Source organism: Megalopta genalis, chromosome 12 (genome assembly GCF_051020955.1).
Source record: "Megalopta genalis isolate 19385.01 chromosome 12, iyMegGena1_principal, whole genome shotgun sequence".
Classification (NCBI taxonomy): Eukaryota; Metazoa; Arthropoda; class Insecta; order Hymenoptera; family Halictidae; genus Megalopta; species Megalopta genalis.
In genome coordinates this window covers 3,864,950-3,883,661 of record NC_135024.1, presented here as the reverse complement: position 1 = coordinate 3,883,661, position 18,712 = coordinate 3,864,950, and the positions used below count along the sequence as shown (strand labels likewise).

Below are 18,712 nucleotides of genomic sequence, written 5' to 3'. Positions count from 1 at the left end.
AAAAATCGTGCGCATATTCTGTACGTGTTTAGCACCGCCACCAGACTTCTCGCTTTTATTGCCGCAGATAAGATAAGAGGTAACGAGGAGACTTCGGGCGTAGATCTTGAAGCGAAACCACCATGGCTAGCCAGTTCCTTTTAACGACAGTGATTATTTTAACGACATTCGGTAAGTAAAGTTTGCTGTTTATCATTCCTGTCATTATCTCGACGCGGTGTATCTTATAACGTAATTGGATTTAATTCGCGCTACGTGTTCCATAATTTAATTTCAGTGACAACATCTTTGAAGTGGTTAACATTAGCTTTTGCACGTCCTCTAATAAACTGTCGAAGGGAAAAGTTCTCGTATCGGAGAGGAGGTGTCGGCGTGAAATAGATTGCGTCGACGATAGAACAAATAGAACAGCATTTTCGTTGGAGCATTTTTAATCGTCGAGTGCCCGATTTCGTTATTTATTGTGCTAACAGCTTGGTTTTCGTGCGTTGAACCGTGTCGCAACGTGGGATTGTCGGTAGTGAAAGACTCTTGTTAATGAGAAAAGTACCTCCGTTTCGGTCAGCGCGATAACTATATCGCGCCTGAAGAAAAGGAGGAAACAGCTCGTTGAATGAACTGTTTCAGACAAACTGGCTTCTAAATATCGTTCGCGCGATGCTGTTTCTTTAAAAACAAGAGAAACGGATTAATAACGCGGGAAAATACAGTAAATTCTCCCGAATTTTCCTTCAGCTTGTAAATTATTCGTAAATTAATCGAGCCTCGCGGCTCATTTTTTATAGTTGCCGATTGTTAACAATTATAAAAACGAGGCGCAAGGATCGAATCTCCTCTTCCCAAATTGTTTGTTTTGTTTACAAGTTGAAGGAAAATTAGGGAGAATTTATGAATGAAATTTGCAAATTTTTGTAACACTGCCTATTCCAACACATAGATTCTACTTAAATTATTGAAATTATTAAAAGTAGGAACATGTTTTTATTGACTTCTATGTCTTACAATTGATTATGAAAATGTTTATTTTGTACAAAGATCTGCAATCTAATAATCACAATTATAGAATTGCTATCTTGCGATGATATTTGAAAAATAGTATATTTTATTTGGAAAAATGAAGGTTTTGTTTTGGTAGACATGTTAATATCATTTATGAATAAACAACAAATTTTTATGCAAATTAAAAATTGTCTGTATTAATTACAAACTACATGATTATCGATTTCGTTCTTTAGTTATCGTAATGAGTTGAACTGTGCACTTTTTTATGCAACTTCCTATTTTTCTCTTAAATGCATAAAATCTATTTACGAGTTATTTAAACGAATCTTAAAGTTTTTGCTAATCTTCGTGTTTATTTCTAATCCATTCTTTCGCTGGCGTTGATTCACTTAGTTGCCACGATTCATAACATTGATCTCTTTAAATACACGTTTTACAGCACCCTTAACATTTGTTTGCTTAATTTACTGTCTCAACGAGCTCCTGCAAATGACTGAAAGACAGCCGCATTATTAAATGTTTCAATTGAAGGTCAATTTGCTTGGTTTTTCAAAGATTCTTTTAGATCCCTATCGAGAAACGCTTTCTATTGAAACTTTAGTCTGATTGCAAATAAAATAAAAACTTTATTAGAGCATTGTTCAGGTCGACATTTTGTTTTATCTAGCGCGAGGACGAAATCTGTAATCCAGCTATAATTAACGACACAAGATCATCGTGTTTATTCAGCATCGTCTTACAGGGTGCGCAAAAAGCCAGAGCTTATGGTGTTATCAGTGCAACACCAATCTGACGGATGGCCACACGACAGCGTGCAACGATCCTTATATTCCGGCACCTTACTATGATTTAGTCCTTTGTCCACTAAATGAACCTCATCATTGTCTCAAAAGCATCATTATCGGTGCGTATAAAGTATACTTATCTGCGATTACAGGCAACTTCTATTTGCATTTAATTTTATTCGATAGTACAAGCGAAAAACATTTGCTAAAACAGATTGTGCTCATAGGTTTTTCTGTATTCAAAAGAGAACTGACTTTAAAATATTTAAGTCAGAGAGATTAAAAGTCTAGGTTTCAGGTTTCAATTGATACTAATCGCAAACTAAACTCCAAAATTAAAAAACTTGTGTCGCTTTATAGAAATCACAAGACCGAATTTATTTTGACGTTTCCTCACTTTTATTATACATAATGTATACATGAATTAAGAAATTTATTAAGAAAATATTTTTACAATTTCAACGATTTTAATAAAGAAAAAAGCGAAATCGGTCATTTTAATCGCCACGTGTTAGGTTTAGCGTTGATCACCTAATGAATATGCAAAGAACAATATTGTAACAACATTTTCGTTGGATTTGTGACAAGGAAAACCGACAAGACTTCCTTTTACAACAACAAAAATTTAATAAACTACGTGAAGAACTGATGACTAGTTTACATGACTAGTTAACAAACTACTTAAACTACTTAAAAAACATGACACGTTAGATTTCAGTGAGCAACACAACAATACATCGATGACTCACAGATACATCACACTTCGCACCAATATGAATATTACGACAAAATGGAATGCTTGTCGACTGAACATAAAATACAATTAAAAATTACTGCGAAGTGTTCATGACAGGATTTCTAAGAAACAATTTCAAGCTTTAATATACTTCGAAGCTATGTATGCATCTGTGCACGATATAATTATATAAATGTAATGTAAACATAAACATAAACATAAACATAAACATAAACATAAACATAAACATAAACATAAACATAAACATAAACATAAACATAAACATAAACATAAACATAAACATAAACATAAACATAAACATAAACATAAACATAAACATAAACATAAACATAAACATAAACATAAACATAAACATAAACATAAACATAAACATAAACATAAACATAAACATAAACATAAACATAAACATAAACATAAACATAAACATAAACATAAACATAAACATAAACATAAACATAAACATAAACATAAACATAAACAGCATATAAATATGAACAGCCACGATATAATTATTGAATATTAACGCGTAATGAGATGACGAGAACGTCACGTGGAATGTCGAATTGCACAGTTAATCGCACGCTCTCGGCGACCAATGTATTAATTTCAATCAAATGTATAGCTTTGAGTCTTCGCAATTAAAGTGTTGCCTTGAAAGTGGCGAGGCTATGAAGCAACTATTTCCTTAATGATGCAGATAGGGACGTGCTGGTGACGGTACGAGGTTGCGTGCCGTCACGCGAAATCGATGGATACTGCCGCCATTTACCAAACTCCAGCATCACGTGTTCCTTTTGCAACGAGTACGCTTGCAATGGCCAAGGATCGATCTATTTATTCGCCTTACACCGTTTGGGACTGTTATTGCCTCTCATCTGCATCGCCGTCAAATTTTCGTAATCGAAAGCGTTTTCTGTTGGCATAAGATTTGTAACGTAAATAAATTCGCAAAACATAATATCGAGAATCTAGTTATTACCCGATACTAGACCGCAGATTTTTATGCGTTTATGCTGTCTGCAAATTTATGACCTGTAAAATAGCATTTACATGATCAAGAAATAAATTGGTTCAGTTCTTTGAATATTTGGTTTAGAATTTTTATAAAATGAATTGTAAAAATAGAAAATTGCATAGGGATCCGCAGTCTATTCGTTAAAAAAGTGCTCCCCTACTCTTTGCAATAAAAAGCAGCTCCTAATTTAACAAAGAACCTGCGAATTATCGTAGAATGTTATCTTTTCCGAGGTTATTTTTGTAAAAATAACATATATAAAAAATAAAATAAAATATAAAATAAAGAATAACAAAAATAAGAACATATTTTTTGTAAAATTAGCTTTTCGATAAGATGATTTAATTTAAGTCAACACTGAGAGAGTAAATTAAGATATCATAACAAAAATCTGCATATGTCTGACTTTTTAATATTTGTGGCGATTCAAAGCAAAGTTACGTTAAAATTACAGCTTCTGTAAAATTATATTTAGGACTGTGTTTATTAAAATCTGTTAATACTTAACATAAATATATTAAAGAGAAAAAAATTTTAACAAACAGCATTGCGAGCACAATTCTTTTTTTCTTATGCTTCTAATTGATCATTTCCAGGCGAATAAATGTAAGAAACATTATCAATTCTAGTATTTCGATTATAGTGTTTAGATTTTCTAACTGGCAATACGGGTAAAGTGTATTTATAGAATTTAACGAAAGGCTCATTTTCCTCCAAATTATTATAGATCTTCGATTAAATGATATCTATGTAACACACATTCGTATCAATGTATTCATTATGACGACGTGTAAGCTCGCAAGCATGTTTACAAACGACATTATCGTCGTTGTAAAATAAAATAAAATTGTCGAATTTATCGAACGTACAATATCGTCGAAAACGTGCAAGATAACTTATCGTTATCGTTTCGCAAAGATCCTCGCGAAGCGCGCACGTTTTCGGTAATGATTTTCTGAAATATCCGTCGCGTTGGTCAGTTTCAACGAATAACTGAGGAGACCGGCATCGAATGACCGGAAACGGCTATTGACTTCTAGCGGCAGAAATTAAACGACTTTATGAATGAACTGGGAGTCGTATCCCGTTTGTCGCAAGCTTTGCATGAATGGTGGTAAGTTTTAATCCCGCACACAGAAAAAGTGTGCGTGTCTGGGTGCACTCGTATTTACGTTTACACGCACGTGGCGGAGGAGAAAGGGTTAAATGCTCGAGTCAATTCGGTAATGCCTTGCAGGGTTAATTGGTCTCCTGACCTCTAACAAGCCGTCTTTAACGAGACGGCAAGCCCCACTTTACAATCCCGCGCATAGATATCTGCAACGAACTCGTAACTTAGAAATCGATGAAACACAATTACATAGCCGATGAGTGAAGTTTCCTTATTTAACACGCGAACGGCGGACTTTTTTTGACGAAACTATAACCGAGAGCACGCTTAGGATCGTTTATAATTTTATTCGTCAATTCTTGTCGATGTATTTTTTAATCTTTCGTAGCTCTGTGTAACTTTGAAATTACACGTACGCACGATTTTTATCCATTGCGTTTTATTAAATATTGCTTTATAAATTTTGTAATTAGCCAATAAAATCGCTTGAAATTAATACTGATAGGACAACGATTCTTGGATGCTTATAAATTCTTTTAGAATTTCTGAATGATTATCTTAGAATGAATTTTCCAAAATAATGATTTCCCCTTCGAGAAATATGTTACGTTATAAATTGCACAATTTGGAAATTCTTCTGACAAATCAAACAAAATTAAGTGAAATCAAGCCGTTCTATCCGAACAATTTTTATTTTTGATGCGTACACCACAGCAACCGTTTCAAGTTGCGGCATGGTGATTCACCGTAAGACACTCCTTTATGATTCAACGGTTGGCTAACGTTCAAACCTGCTTGGGCATGTTCATATTTTCTGTCAGTTGCATTATTAATCGCGTTTTCTGTACAATCTGATAAAATTATGTGCGAATCAATGATCGAAGTCGGAATCAAGTTTCACGATAAATATGACTACTTATGCTTACGTTGTTTTACGCGTTTATGGCAAAAATAGGTAGGCGTAATACCAAGCGGTAGAAAACTAAGACAATTCGAAAATGAAGATCTACTGCTGAAGAGTCTAGCTTATATTTATATATAAATATATATAAATATAATAAACATATAAATACAATAAATATATAAATAATACAATAAATATATATAAAATTGTATCTTTTGCATAAAGATCCGCAGTCTACTTACGTGCATATAATGCAAGTAGTACACACAATGAATCAACTATAAAATTCTTACTAGACTAACCACAACTTCCGACGGAAATAAAAATTCTCTACGTTACTCACACTTGCAGGTAATGCAAATGAATCATTATCGCACTGTGAACGTCAGCAATTATGGCAAAATATGTGGTTGAAATATGTAACAGGGGAAAGAGTGGAAGTTCAATAAATATTAATATAGAGATATATTATTGCAATCAGTAGAACTGGGCTTCGACCGCCCATTGGTTCGACCGGATTGCGCCAGCCGAGCTCGCCTCTCATTGGTCAGTGTTTTTCGTTAATAATTCGTAAACAAAGCCGCGGATTGCATTTTCGCTAAGGAAAAAGTTACTTCAAATGACCTCAGGAATCACCTCTTTGCGGGTGTTCACATAATTATGGGACACCCTGTATACAACGTTTCCCAAAATAACCCAATATTCTCAATGAAAATCAGATATATTATAGGTACTTCTAATGCAAGTAAATCATTAGGATGATTTAGGACGAGATATGAAACAGTAGAAAGATTGAAAGTTAAAGATTTCCAAATAAACAATTTTGCATAAAGATCCGCAGCTCGATTATGATTTACATAAAGTTTCCGCCACAGTAACTACTATTCTCGATAAAAATAAAATAAAAATGATTTCAGTGGTTCAAAAAATTCTTCGAATCTTCCTACCGTCCCAAATTGCAGCCGCCCACTTTCGTTCCGAACACATCGCGTCCAGTTCAGCGACAAGCATCATCGATTGTACAGTCGTGAGAATGATCGATTATCCGCGGGTGAAGCGTCCAAATTTGATTGGAACAATCCCGGCGTCCATCGGAAACAGAAAACCCGCGATTACTCGTACCTGCTGTCACTCTGGCCAATACCTGAATAAATAACCAAACAATTACACGCCGCCGATCGATAACGCAATTAGCGATGAACTCATTGGCACGCCTAGCGGCACAGCTAATAATCCTCGTCGCAGAAGCGAGTTACGCGATCGAGCGGAACCGGCGTCGTTGAAATCCGTAGGACGAAGTCCGGCGAATCCCGGCGGACGGCAATCTGAAAATTCATCGGCCACTGAACGAACGCATGCTCCAGTTTCCAGCATACACCTCGAAAGATCCCAGAGCGCTCAACAGGTCCGTAATTGTTCTAATGAGTCCAATGAGGGCCGCGAGACCACCGTCGGCCTTTCTCGCTCCCTCTCCTCCGGGCCGCAATTATCGTGCCGTCTCTTGTGTTCTCTCGAAAGCCAGCCTCCTTCGGTTGTTTGCTCTTGACTCCTACTTCCTGGCACTTGCATCGCCCGCGGAGGGGTTACGGGGTTATTAGGCACGATATGTTATTACGACGGTCCATGGTAGCCGCCGCGTGCCGGCGAAGAGGAGAGGATGATGGACTTCAGGGAAGGGAGAGCTAGCGTACGCTCCCGGCGAAAAGGGGGTGTTGCCTCATCAGTATCGTAGAGAACACGTTCCGCGACACCAGCAGTTCCTCGACGGCTATATCCCTGAAACCCTCCCCCCTGGATAATCTGTTCGTCTCGCCAGAGTCGTACGCACCACCGCGATCCGTGCGAACCACGATCGATACCATCCAGAAGCGAGAAGCATTGAAATCTCCGAGAGTGCGGCCAAAATGTCCCCCAGAACCGAGTGGATGCTGGTGATCTTCGGCCTGGTCGTTTTCGCACAGTCAGGTGAGTTCGACGTGTCGCGTACTAAGCCCAGGAAATTCGAGCGTTTCTTTTTTTCTAGACGTCTTTGCGCGATCCATTTTTGGAAAATATTTGCACCGCGGACGTGCTAGCGAATGAAAGACGGAACTGTTGTTATGTTCGAAAGGAGTTTTAAAATCTGCTTTTAAATGTTAGGTTGTTCGAAAAATATGGTCGTCTGTTTCTTAAGGCTCCATCGTTTTTTCAGTTCGCATTCGTCGAACCGTGTGATTTGCTTATTTAAAAAGCTATCCCGAATTCGTATGACAAACTAATAATAATACTAAATGGCATGATGAAATTATTCGATGTGATTTATTAGTTTACAATTTAGGTTTATATTACTATGTAACAATTGATTAATAAGTCAAGCTATTAATAATTTTTGAGACACAATCGGTGAGATTAAATAATTACTACCATTGTTAAATCACCACTGTAACGTATCAATTTAACCATCAATTTCATTTCGCATATCTGATTCCGTCTAAAAGTATTTTCTACGACTATGAACTAACTTGACAGTGGGTAGATTAAACCTTGCAATCCGATGTGTAACTTTGCGATGCAACAGAATTATTATACCAGTAATTATTATACCAGAATTATTATACCTTAAAAAATGATCAACATTGAATAATACAGTTTAAAATTTGTACAAGTTAGTAAACAGAATTGTCAAAAACGAACGAGCACGCAGCCTCGAACAACAATGAAAATTATAGGCTGTCTGCGAAAAGATGAGCACCATTAAGCAAATTATTGTTTTATTCGAATCTCCGTCTCGAGTACAACCATTTCTATTGTCTTACTTGCTCCAGTCGTTACTCCCTTATTCCCTTTTGTCATCTCGTTATGCCTGGGTTCATTGTTACCGCCTTAATTATCAAACGTATTAAGCTAACCATTGTTATTGTTCAATTTGCTGTTCCGAGTGGTGCAAGGATTACATCGATGTTAACAGTGCGATATTAAATTAGCATTTGCCGCAATAATTTGTGCGACACTTTTTTCTTTTAGAATTAATCGAACGAACCGGACGCGTATCATAATATTAGTTCCGGTTCTTGTAATCGAGAACGTTTGTATTTTCGTTGCTTATTTTTCGTACTGTAGGTCAGTAATTCGTAACACGTTCTATTCAGGCATCGAGATAATCTAATCAGTTACGTAATCGCGCCCGTATCCACGAGTTTCCTCGATGTTTGTCAGCACGGAAAATGACTAATCCTTAAAGAATGAATTGCAGTCGTACACGGTTTTTTACGTTCTGGAATATTACCGAAGCAGTGCTTACGAGCGCGAACCATCGCGAAAGGAATCGAAGCAATGACTAACATTATTTATTTTTAACACACACAGCAATGTTGTTCCGACGATGCTTCGGATTCCTGCGAGACGGACAAAAAGCAACAATCCTAGGATCGCGAAACTGCGCGAACATCCGCAAATTATTGTCAGCAATCGAACGTAGAAACACGCTTGAGGAACGATGAAATCGTTTCGCGATGCGACGATCTTTACGCGTCATTGCATGATTCGCGATTTTTTTGTTTATCATTTGCAACGCATTTTACAGGTTCCGCTTTAAAATGCTGGGTCTGCGCTTCGAACGCGAGTCCGCTATGCGGTGACCCGATGAACATCACCGAACATCAGACGACTTTCCATACGAAAGTCTGCGAGAGCGGCATTTACGATGCATCGAAACCGATCTGCCGGAAAATCGTGAAAAGAGGTAAAACCAGTTTTCAACTTTTACAGAGCTTCTCGAACATAGTTGCGTGAAGAGGACTCCCATGGTTTCCATTCGTTTCGGAAAACGGACAGTGGACGACGACGTGCAATTTCCTTCGATCCCTTTCATTAGAACAGCCAGTCGGACTCGTAACGAAGGTTTTACGATAATCTTGTTAGAGACAACGAATATTTGATTCTTTTGTTATCGAAATCTGAGAACGAACGTAAATGAGGACATGCGAGAAATGGCTTCGTTCTAACAGGGATATTATTAAGGGCGAAGAAGTGCTAATTAACGCAGTTGTGAAAGAAATCGTGGCGCGAAGAGTTAATTGAATTCTCATTGTTTCGTTAATTATCAATCATATGTGATATTGCCAGCGACGTGTCTTGATTATAGAATGTTCAACATCGTTCTATACCTATTTATAAATTTTTGAAATGTTTAAAGAACTTTTCTTGCTACGAAAAAATGCAAAACCGAATAATCGAAAGTGATAAACTAAACATTTGATAACGAAAGGGACTATAGCTGTACGGTTTGAAGAAAGAAAAATATCCTAACGAATTTTCTAATTTCTCTAAGATAATAATGATTATACATGTCTTTAAAATTATGTTAAAAAATTTTAATCATTCTCATCATGCAGTTGTTAAAGACGGTTTTTAAAATACCAGAAGTGATGTCATTCTTTTCGTAATACAAACGTCGGAAATGTGACTGAAATGTCCTCTTGAAATATTAACTTTCATTGGTTAATTGGCATTTATCGCGCTCCTCGCGAAAGTGCGAACGTGCCTCTATTTAGATAATGCAAGACGCCTCGCGGATGTTCGTTTTAGGTCCATTTTGTGTCTCGACGTCCTCCGGATTTGAACGTCTTAATGGGACATACGTGTCACGATTTATCGTGTGACGAGTTGTTATGACGAATCACAATGGTTTGCTCGAAGCGATTTGTCATGCACCAAGTTTTTCGTGTTTCGTAACGTAATTTACCAAGAAATAGTTACTCTAATGATAAAATCGAATCGGCAGCTTCGTCTCATTTTTCAAATGATCGGACAGGAAGTGAACCGAATATCGTTTCTTCTCGCGCGACTCTAATAAAAGTGCAAGCTCGCAGAAACTACCGCAGTCTGTTAATGTATTTTAAGCATTGTTGCGCAAGAAATGCTTTTGATGAATGGAGTGTCGCGACCAGACGTGGATTTATGGCATTTTCTAAAACATCCCGCGGCAAAATATTTACTAAACTGTAAAATGTTCCTGTCCTCTTGAAAAATATGAATCACTTGATAGATCAAAAAATGTTTCCTCATAAAAATCGATATTTTCAAGATATCTGATTTCAAAATTTGAGAACAAAAATGTCAACTAATAATCGAAAAATATAACATTCTTAAGGCTACCGTATACAAATTTTATTCGATAATTAAGAAGAAACTTAATAAAATAAGATAACTTTCGACGAATCGTTAAATTGTAGTTTCCGTAAAAATTTGTGAAAACAATCTTTTTCTAGATGTTAACTATTGCACTCAAATTGGGAAACAGAAGCGCCGTTAATAATTATCTTACTGTAATTCTGAAGCATGTTTCTCGAACGCGTTTCTATTTAATAAATTATTACAAATTTTAAATTGGATGCTATTTTTGGGTATAGCGAATCAACCATCTATGTTACGGTTAGAAAATAGATTCTGTGGATTCTTCGATACTGTTCTCTTCTAGCTATTATTTGGGTTCCATTGTTTGCCGCGCCATCGATACCATCGTAGCGGTTGTTACTGTAAAGAATATGTCGAAAGAACAGTAACAATTTTGTTTACATTCAAAATCGATTATGGTGCAAATTACTAAAAAGGAACAATCCTTTATATATATATATATATATATATATATATATATATATATATATATATATATATCACAAAGGATTGTTCCTTTTTTTATATATATATATATACGGTTCACTTTTAATTGTTACTTGAGTTCTATCGTTTGCTGCGCCATTGGTACGATTGTAGAGCATTTGCTGCTGTAAATAATATGCAAAAAGAGCAACAGTGAGTTTTTTTCGCCGTCCACTTCATTTGCATCGTAGCTGTTACGGTCGTAATAACTGCGATGTTTCACTGGATTACGAGCAACAGCTTCACGTATTATGGCGTAGAATCGTAGTGTACTATCCGGCGATCATTGTCTTCATGTTGGTCGCCACAGCGTGCCGTGGTGCGCTCGTGACTCAGAACGCGTGCCCATGCCATAATTGCGATAATTGTGGGTAACCAAGGCCGAAACCACACCCGCGCCAGAGAAAAATCACTCGCCGGTGCAGAATCATGAATATTGAGGTTAATCGCGTTAACGTGACTGCAATTTTGGTATTAATGATGCACATATATGCACAACTGGCACAGGAATTATCCGAATGAACGTAGCGCTGACAATATTAGCACAGCAACGTAAGAAAAGTCTCTTCGTTAGGACTTGGTTAATTGCTTTCAGCAGAAAACGTAGAAGATAATCGCGAACGGAAACATTTATGTCAATGTTGGCGGTTAGTTGCTCTCGCAAAGCAAGTTTACAATTAGATGCTTCATCGTTGCGTGATTAGTATGGCAACCGATTTCTCAATCCTTCATCTTCGCCTCTCGAATGCTATAATTTACATAAGCGTTCGAAAAAGTTCCGGAATTTCTTCGTAAACTGCATTGGAATCAGACTGGGAATTTTCATATAAAATAAAGATTCGTTAATTTCAACAGATTTTTGTCGAACAGAATTTAAAAAAAATAATTGACGTTATCTGTGTTTATTTGTACAGTTATTTATTTCTAAAATCAGACAAAACGTAAACGTTTCCGTCGGATGTTTTTCTGCTGTGATCGGCAGCATACGAGCACGAAATAAATGACTGAAGTGACTAATGGAATGGAACATTAAATCACTAATGGAATATTAATACGCTAATAGAGATTCCGGCGAGCATTTTAATGAAGATAGATCGAGCTCGTGTGCGTTTAGTTTCCACTATTGCTAATCTGTACGAAATGAATTCGTACGAATTCTCGTATCTTAATCGATATGTTGCAGATAATATTTTTTATTTGGAGCATATATTTTTATTTTCAACATATCTTTGAACAGTTGTCCGTGACTCCGCTGGAATCTGCAAACGATCACCTCGGCACATATATATTATTAATGAAGATATTTTATATATTATTTTATATATTATTAATGAAGATAGATCGAGCTCGTGTGCGTTTAGTTTCCACTATTGCCAATCTGTACGAAATGAATTCGTACGAATTCTCGTATCTTAATCGATATGTTGCAGATAATATTTTTTATTTGGAGCATATATTTTTATTTTCAACATATTTTTGAACAGTTGTCCGTGACTCCGCTGGAATTTGCAAACGATCATCTCGGCACATATATATTATTAATCGCGGCACAATGGAACACAGTTTTATTCGTATACACAAAGCCATAATTACTTCCGGAGATTCTCAGTAGACTTTGAATCACAAGCGTTACATAACCTATTGCGTTAAATCGTCCAAACAATACTCCGGCCTCGTACAAATAAGACAGCCGATTCTACGCGAAAACCGTAAACTGTAAATATTGTCTGACAGGCTGGCATTGGAGATCGCTTCGCAGGAAATTGCACGGAATACGCAGAATCAACGATCACCGATTCTAATTACAAATTGATATTATTATTACCATTAATCGTCGGATGACGAAGCCAGTTGTTGCGCGATAAAACTGGAAGATTATACAATCTATAAATAAGTGTATACAATAGTTACCACATTAAAAAGTATATGTTCTTGATATGAGGATGCTCCAAGAAAAAAAAATTGCAAGGCATCGTATAAATTAACAAGGGCTAACAGCATTTTTATTTTCATTTTACAATTAGTACGTATAATTCGAATGAATAAAAAATCACATCTTAAAAAAGCCTTGCACATTGCATCCGATATTAATCACAATTCCTGGACACATTCATTATCGTTCGTACTTAAAAATATGTACATAAATTTCTGAGAACATCCACAGTATAGTGATCATACTTACGGAACATCGTACACATGAGACTGTTACGAAGACGAAATTTCGTTGAAAACATAAAGGATTCGTTCATCAATTCAATACATATACAGGGTGTTTCAAAAATGTCTCGCAATTTGGAAATGAGGGATTATTGAGATCATTTGAAGTAATTTTTTCCTTAGCGAAAATGCAATCCGCGGCTTTGTTTATTAGTTATTCCCGAAAAACATTGACCAATTAGAAGCGAGCTCGGCTAGCGCGAGGCGGCCGAGCCAATGAGCGGAACTCGACATCGCGCGCTCGTTGACTGGGCCGCCTCCCGCCAGCCGAGCTCGCCTCTCATTGGTAACTGTTTTTCGTTAATAACTCGTGAACGATGCCTCGGAGAACATTTTCGTAAAGGAAAAAGTTACTTCGAATGACCTCAGGAACCCGCCGTTTCCAGATCGCGAGATATTTCTAAGACATCCTGTATTTCCATTAAATTGTGCATAAATTGACGATCTAGTTTTTCCCGCAGAAAATGGCGACCGAGTCGTGATACGTCAGTGCTCGACACCGAACGTCGACGAAGCGAGCATCACCGACGGTCCTTGCAGCTCGATGGCGATTGCCGGTACGAACGTGATCGAATCATGTCACATCTGCAGCACCGATCTCTGCAACTCTGCGCCGAGCGCATCGATCCTCCATTCCCTCTATATCGTCGCGCTGGCCTTCGTCGGCTACCACTTCTTCCAAACGAAATACAACGTGGTTTAACGTCGCGCGATTGTTATGGTACAAATAACAATAGAACAAAACGAAACCGAACAGAATACATCGTTCATCGCCAATTAGGGGAAACAAATGCCACTTAGGGTAAGTCTGAATTCGATCAGCGTCGCGCGCGAAGCTGAGACCGCCTGTGTCGCGTTCTCTCTCCATCGTTTCTTCTTGCCAGTTTTCGTCGTAGGTTACCTGTCGTATTATTAAAAGTGGTTTGTACACTGTCGCGACGAACTCGTTAGGCGTTTTTATAGTTAGACACCTCGTTAGTCGACGTAGCACCGCGCTAACACACGCTAAACGCTTCATTTGAATTTCTCGTTCGCGCAGCGATCTATATTTACGTCAAAAAAAAAAGAAAAAGAAAAAAAAGAAACGAAACGTAAAGGAACGAGGCGATTATTTTTTTGTACCATATACGTGTATATAGATTCGACGTGACGTCGTTGTACAGTAAAGAGAAACTGTTAATTTAGGATCGCGTCGCGCGTTTGCGGACGTTTCGATCGGATCGCTAACATCGCATCGTCTAATATCGCACGCCGTTGTAATTAGATAGTGCTATTTTCGTCTTCTATTTTAGTACTCGGTTTAATCTTCGCTTTCTCTTTGTTCGACTTTCGGAATTTTCTGTTTGACACGCCCGCCGATAAAAGCACGCGGAAACGATTTTAAAAAGAGAGTTCGACTCGTTCGACCATCGCGCGTCTTCCATCCGGCGGAAAATAATACTTCGAGTTACTTTTCAGAATATAGGGCAATTTGTCCGGGTCTTTTGTCGGCGAGCGTACGTTTCGAATTATTTTTGAAAAAGACACAAAAGCAAGCGGAAAATGTAGCTTATCAGGAATCCGTCCAACGCTTAGAATACGAAATTCTTTTCTTACCTCACGGCCAGCGACAGTCTGCGTTCCGTCGAGTAGCGTTTTATTTTTGTCGTACGTTCACGTGTATTATCGATTTAAAACGTTCATAGATTAGGTTTGCGTACAAAATTCGCTTCGTCGCTATGTTCTCCTTCTCCCAGCGTAACGCGCAATCTTAACGATATGTATTTTGTAAAATGTATTTTTACTCGCATAACTGAATTAAAAACGTTTCTCTTCATATGCCGCGGCCTTCGTATTTTCCTTATCCCTTCTCGTGTTAAACGAGATTTCTAATGAAAACAACAACTTAAAGTATCGTCAGACTTAATTATTGATCGCGAATCGGTATGTAAAAAAGAATGAAAAATGTGTAGGGAGATTTTATAAAAACGCAAACCGACTGTTAAATATTTTTTAAATTCGTAATCCGATTTCGTGGAGATTAAAATCTCACAGAGATAAAAAAAAAATGCGCATGCAATTGTCAAACGTCGTTTAAAAAAGATTACTATTTTGCTAGACAGTGCGAAAAAAATCTGACAAATTTTCTTTTGTAATATACTTTTTTAATGATACATTGTAAGAATAAAGCAATAATACAAGTAACGTTACAGGTAGTTACGCAAAAGTAACAAAGATAACAAAAAAAGTATGCTTGTAACTATAACGAGATAAATCCTCAGTTTATCCTAGTTTATTCAATAATAACGAACAATAATAGATATTTTTAAGAGTAATATTACAAGAGAGGATAATGGAATGGAGAAGTAGCATGCTCGTCCTCGCGTTATATATTATACTTCAAAAAACTTATGCTTTATTGATTACATGAATCTCACTCAAACATCATATATCTTTGAACACCATCTCGCTGTACTTAGCTTAACAAATAAATACAGTTCCGTATACGCTTCGTGCGCGTCTGCTAATATAAAAGTAACATGCAACTGCGTCTCGAGCGACCGCACAATGGTGCGCGCGTCGTTTCATTTAGAATTAAAGAATTGATCTTGACCACGACGGAGGGTTAACTGGTTAGCATTTCGGTATACGCAACTGAAGGCATATGTATGTATTCATATATGTATATATTTTCCCGGCCTCGTTAATGGGCACGCGGATGTGCATTCCATCGGGGCGATCGCACGATCGCATACTTATCTCTACGAGTAAACTGAACAAGAAAAGTAAAAAAAGAAAAAAGGAAGATAAACGACAATGAACAGGCCACACGGAGGTTGAAACGCGAAGGTTGCGCCATCGCCGAGGGAGCCTCTTTCCTCCCAAAATTAATTATGTCACTTGCGCGAAAACGGGTACGCGCGCTGGAAATGCCGCGGAACGAGTTCTTCCTGTTTTCTGGCATTGGGATCGTTCGGCGCCAATGCTGCGCGAAGATTTACGTGGTACATTCGTTTCGGCCGAGGGCGTCGAGTACGCGCTCCCCGAAAAAAAATTGACGAAATCCAGAAATTCAGCAGAAATACAGGTTCGCGCCGCGAGTTCATCCCGTTGCAAATTATATTCGCCCGATCTCAAAGCAAATTCACTATTCTCGCACTCCGAATTCATTTTTTTGCAAATTGTATTCACCCTTTTGCAAATCGAGCTCTCCCGCTTTGATTTCATAAACTAGTTTAATAGAATGATCAACCATTCGTACTCCATGGCGCGTCCGAGGCACGATTAAAAGTTTGCTACAGCGCTAAAAATGATTTTATCAAATTCGTTTATATTTCAAATATAAATAGGCTCACAAAATCAAATATGCTCAATTTCATCAGAGAAAATTGCAATAAAATATATATGGCAGGCTTCCATTGCTCGAAACTAATTAACTATACTTCCAAAAAAGGATATTTCACGTTGTATTTATATTATTTAACCCTAGAGACAACCACGAATCGCATTTAATTTGCAAAAGGATGTATTCGATTAGAGTAAAGATGAATTTGACCTGCAAAAGGATGAACTCGGCGCGCAAAACCTGCATTCGCGCACGTAATTCGTCGTTTATTCCCTTTTCGTGAACGTGCGTTAAAACTCATGGCTTCTGCAAAAGAACGAGGCGTATTTCCTTGAAAACGATCCCCAACAATGATTTAAAAATGATCAATTTTTACAGAGAGCAATTCGCAATAACCTTTTCAAAGTGTCGCAGTTAATAATATCATTTAGACATTGTTTTTAAAAATAAAACACAATATGCTTCCATCAATTTGCTGAAAATCGTGCACGACATATTATATTTATATTATAATAGCTAAAATCACATTAACTAAAGACTTAACTAAAGGTAAGCATCCTGTAGGATTGATTAAACGTAAATTATATATTGTCTTCTGCCAGCGAATGGCTGTCGCCTTTCCGTCAAATTTCTGCCATTTCGTCGCGCAATCTCGCGTCCGAGTATCGTCGGAACATTTACGAAACGCGTAGAAAGCGGAATAAATTCTTACCGTCGAATGAGCAATTAGCAATAAAACGAACGCATTTCCTAATTGCAACTACAAGGTAACATTTGGCGCTCACGATGTTCAACTCCGTTACATAAGCTAATTTAACGCTACTAATATTCGTTCCAGCCTTACCTGCTACTTATCCAATTGTGCGTGTAAAAAGACTCTCGTGTATATTTTTTTTACGATTTCCTTACTTTCTAATATGCAGAGGAACGCAACCGATCGGCGTGGAATCGGTGGATCGTTCCCCCGCAAACTTGAAGCAGTACAGTAATTTCTCCCCTAATTCGCGCTCAGATTGCGCACAAAAATCGACAGTTTTTGAGAGAGGAGATACGATTACTCGAGCTTCGCGTCTCGTTTGCATAATTGTCGACGATCGGTGACTATAAAAACGAGCCGCAAGGCTCGACTAATCGCATCTTCTCTTCCCAAATTGTCCATTTTCGTGCGCAATCCGAGCGCGAATCGGGGAGAAATTACCGCGGATAAACCTACAAATAGCCAAGATCGTACTTAATGTTGCGGACTGCTTAATCAGCTTAAGCGTAGAAACGAGTGATTTTAATTGGAAGAAGGACGACGTGTCGTGTATTCCAGCGTCGGAATAACGTGTCGCGGCGAGAGGGACAGCAACCGAATCTCGAATAAATTCAGCCGGTTCCTGCAAGAACACACCGGCACGAGCGGAAATACAAAACAGCTCGACGACTCAACGGAAGTAGCAATTCGTGTGTGGCACTGCAGTTCCTGTCGTGACTGCGACTGAATTTCAAATACAACCATGGCGACCTGCGGATACGCTCGCTCCGGAGGAATCATTTCAATTGCGAGCATTCGAGGTGGAAAATTTGTTAGCGACCGGGTCGCATCTGCAGACGCAGCAAGAAGGGAACAGGAACCAGTCCATGAAGATTCCTTTGCAGTCGTTATCAGGATCGTACGCGAGTAATCGGTGCCATTTGTACTTCTGCTCGCAGCCACAATCGCCGGTGCAACGGTTCGTTTGTGTTTTCCTGTAACAGAAACGTTTCTCCTCTGAGTAGCCCATTATTTATGCTTTCTTCTCTTTATCCGAGGATCCGGAAAGGTCAAAGCGCGACGGAATATTCGCGATTAAGAAAGACGGCCAGCGTCGACCCGCGAATAATTGTTTCGTATCGTAGAACGATTCTGGAGAGTAACAGTGTTATCGAGAAGCGATATCTAAATTTCAAATATTTGTCGAAATATTAGACGGA

General features: G+C 37.9%; 3 protein-coding genes and 1 long non-coding RNA gene across 5 annotated transcripts in view; 2 read left to right on the top strand and 2 right to left on the bottom strand.

Annotated features, from left to right (window-relative positions):
• The first annotated feature begins 13 nt into the window (after positions 1-13).
• LOC117228784 (uncharacterized) lies at positions 14-3,502 on the top strand. The gene is made up of 3 exons (XM_033484776.2): positions 14-171; positions 1,745-1,906; positions 3,242-3,502. The coding sequence occupies exons 1-3, from the start codon at positions 123-125 to the stop codon at positions 3,442-3,444; spliced, it is 414 nt and encodes a 137-aa protein (XP_033340667.1). The 5' UTR covers positions 14-122; the 3' UTR covers positions 3,445-3,502.
• On the bottom strand, positions 2,164-6,938 carry LOC117228787 (uncharacterized). Its single transcript, XR_004492367.2, has 2 exons — positions 6,522-6,938; positions 2,164-3,457 (listed from the first exon to the last, which is right to left on the bottom strand). It is a non-coding gene; the product is annotated as an uncharacterized LOC117228787 (long non-coding RNA).
• Positions 6,939-7,230: 292 nt separating this feature from the next.
• On the top strand, positions 7,231-15,249 carry LOC117228783 (UPAR/Ly6 domain-containing protein crok). The gene is made up of 3 exons (XM_033484775.2): positions 7,231-7,539; positions 9,137-9,295; positions 13,893-15,249. Exons 1-3 carry the CDS (start codon positions 7,479-7,481, stop codon positions 14,132-14,134), a joined length of 462 nt encoding a protein of 153 aa, XP_033340666.1. The 5' UTR covers positions 7,231-7,478; the 3' UTR covers positions 14,135-15,249.
• Positions 15,250-15,796: 547 nt separating this feature from the next.
• The window catches only part of spz3 (Spaetzle domain-containing protein 3), a 30,481-nt gene continuing 27,565 nt past the window's right edge, over positions 15,797-18,712 (bottom strand). For both annotated transcript variants that reach the window (XM_076525754.1, XM_076525753.1), the window contains one exon: positions 15,797-18,487. In XM_076525754.1, the coding sequence (XP_076381869.1) occupies positions 18,295-18,487 (193 nt within the window). In that variant the 3' untranslated portion in view covers positions 15,797-18,294. The remainder of the gene's footprint in view (positions 18,488-18,712) is intronic.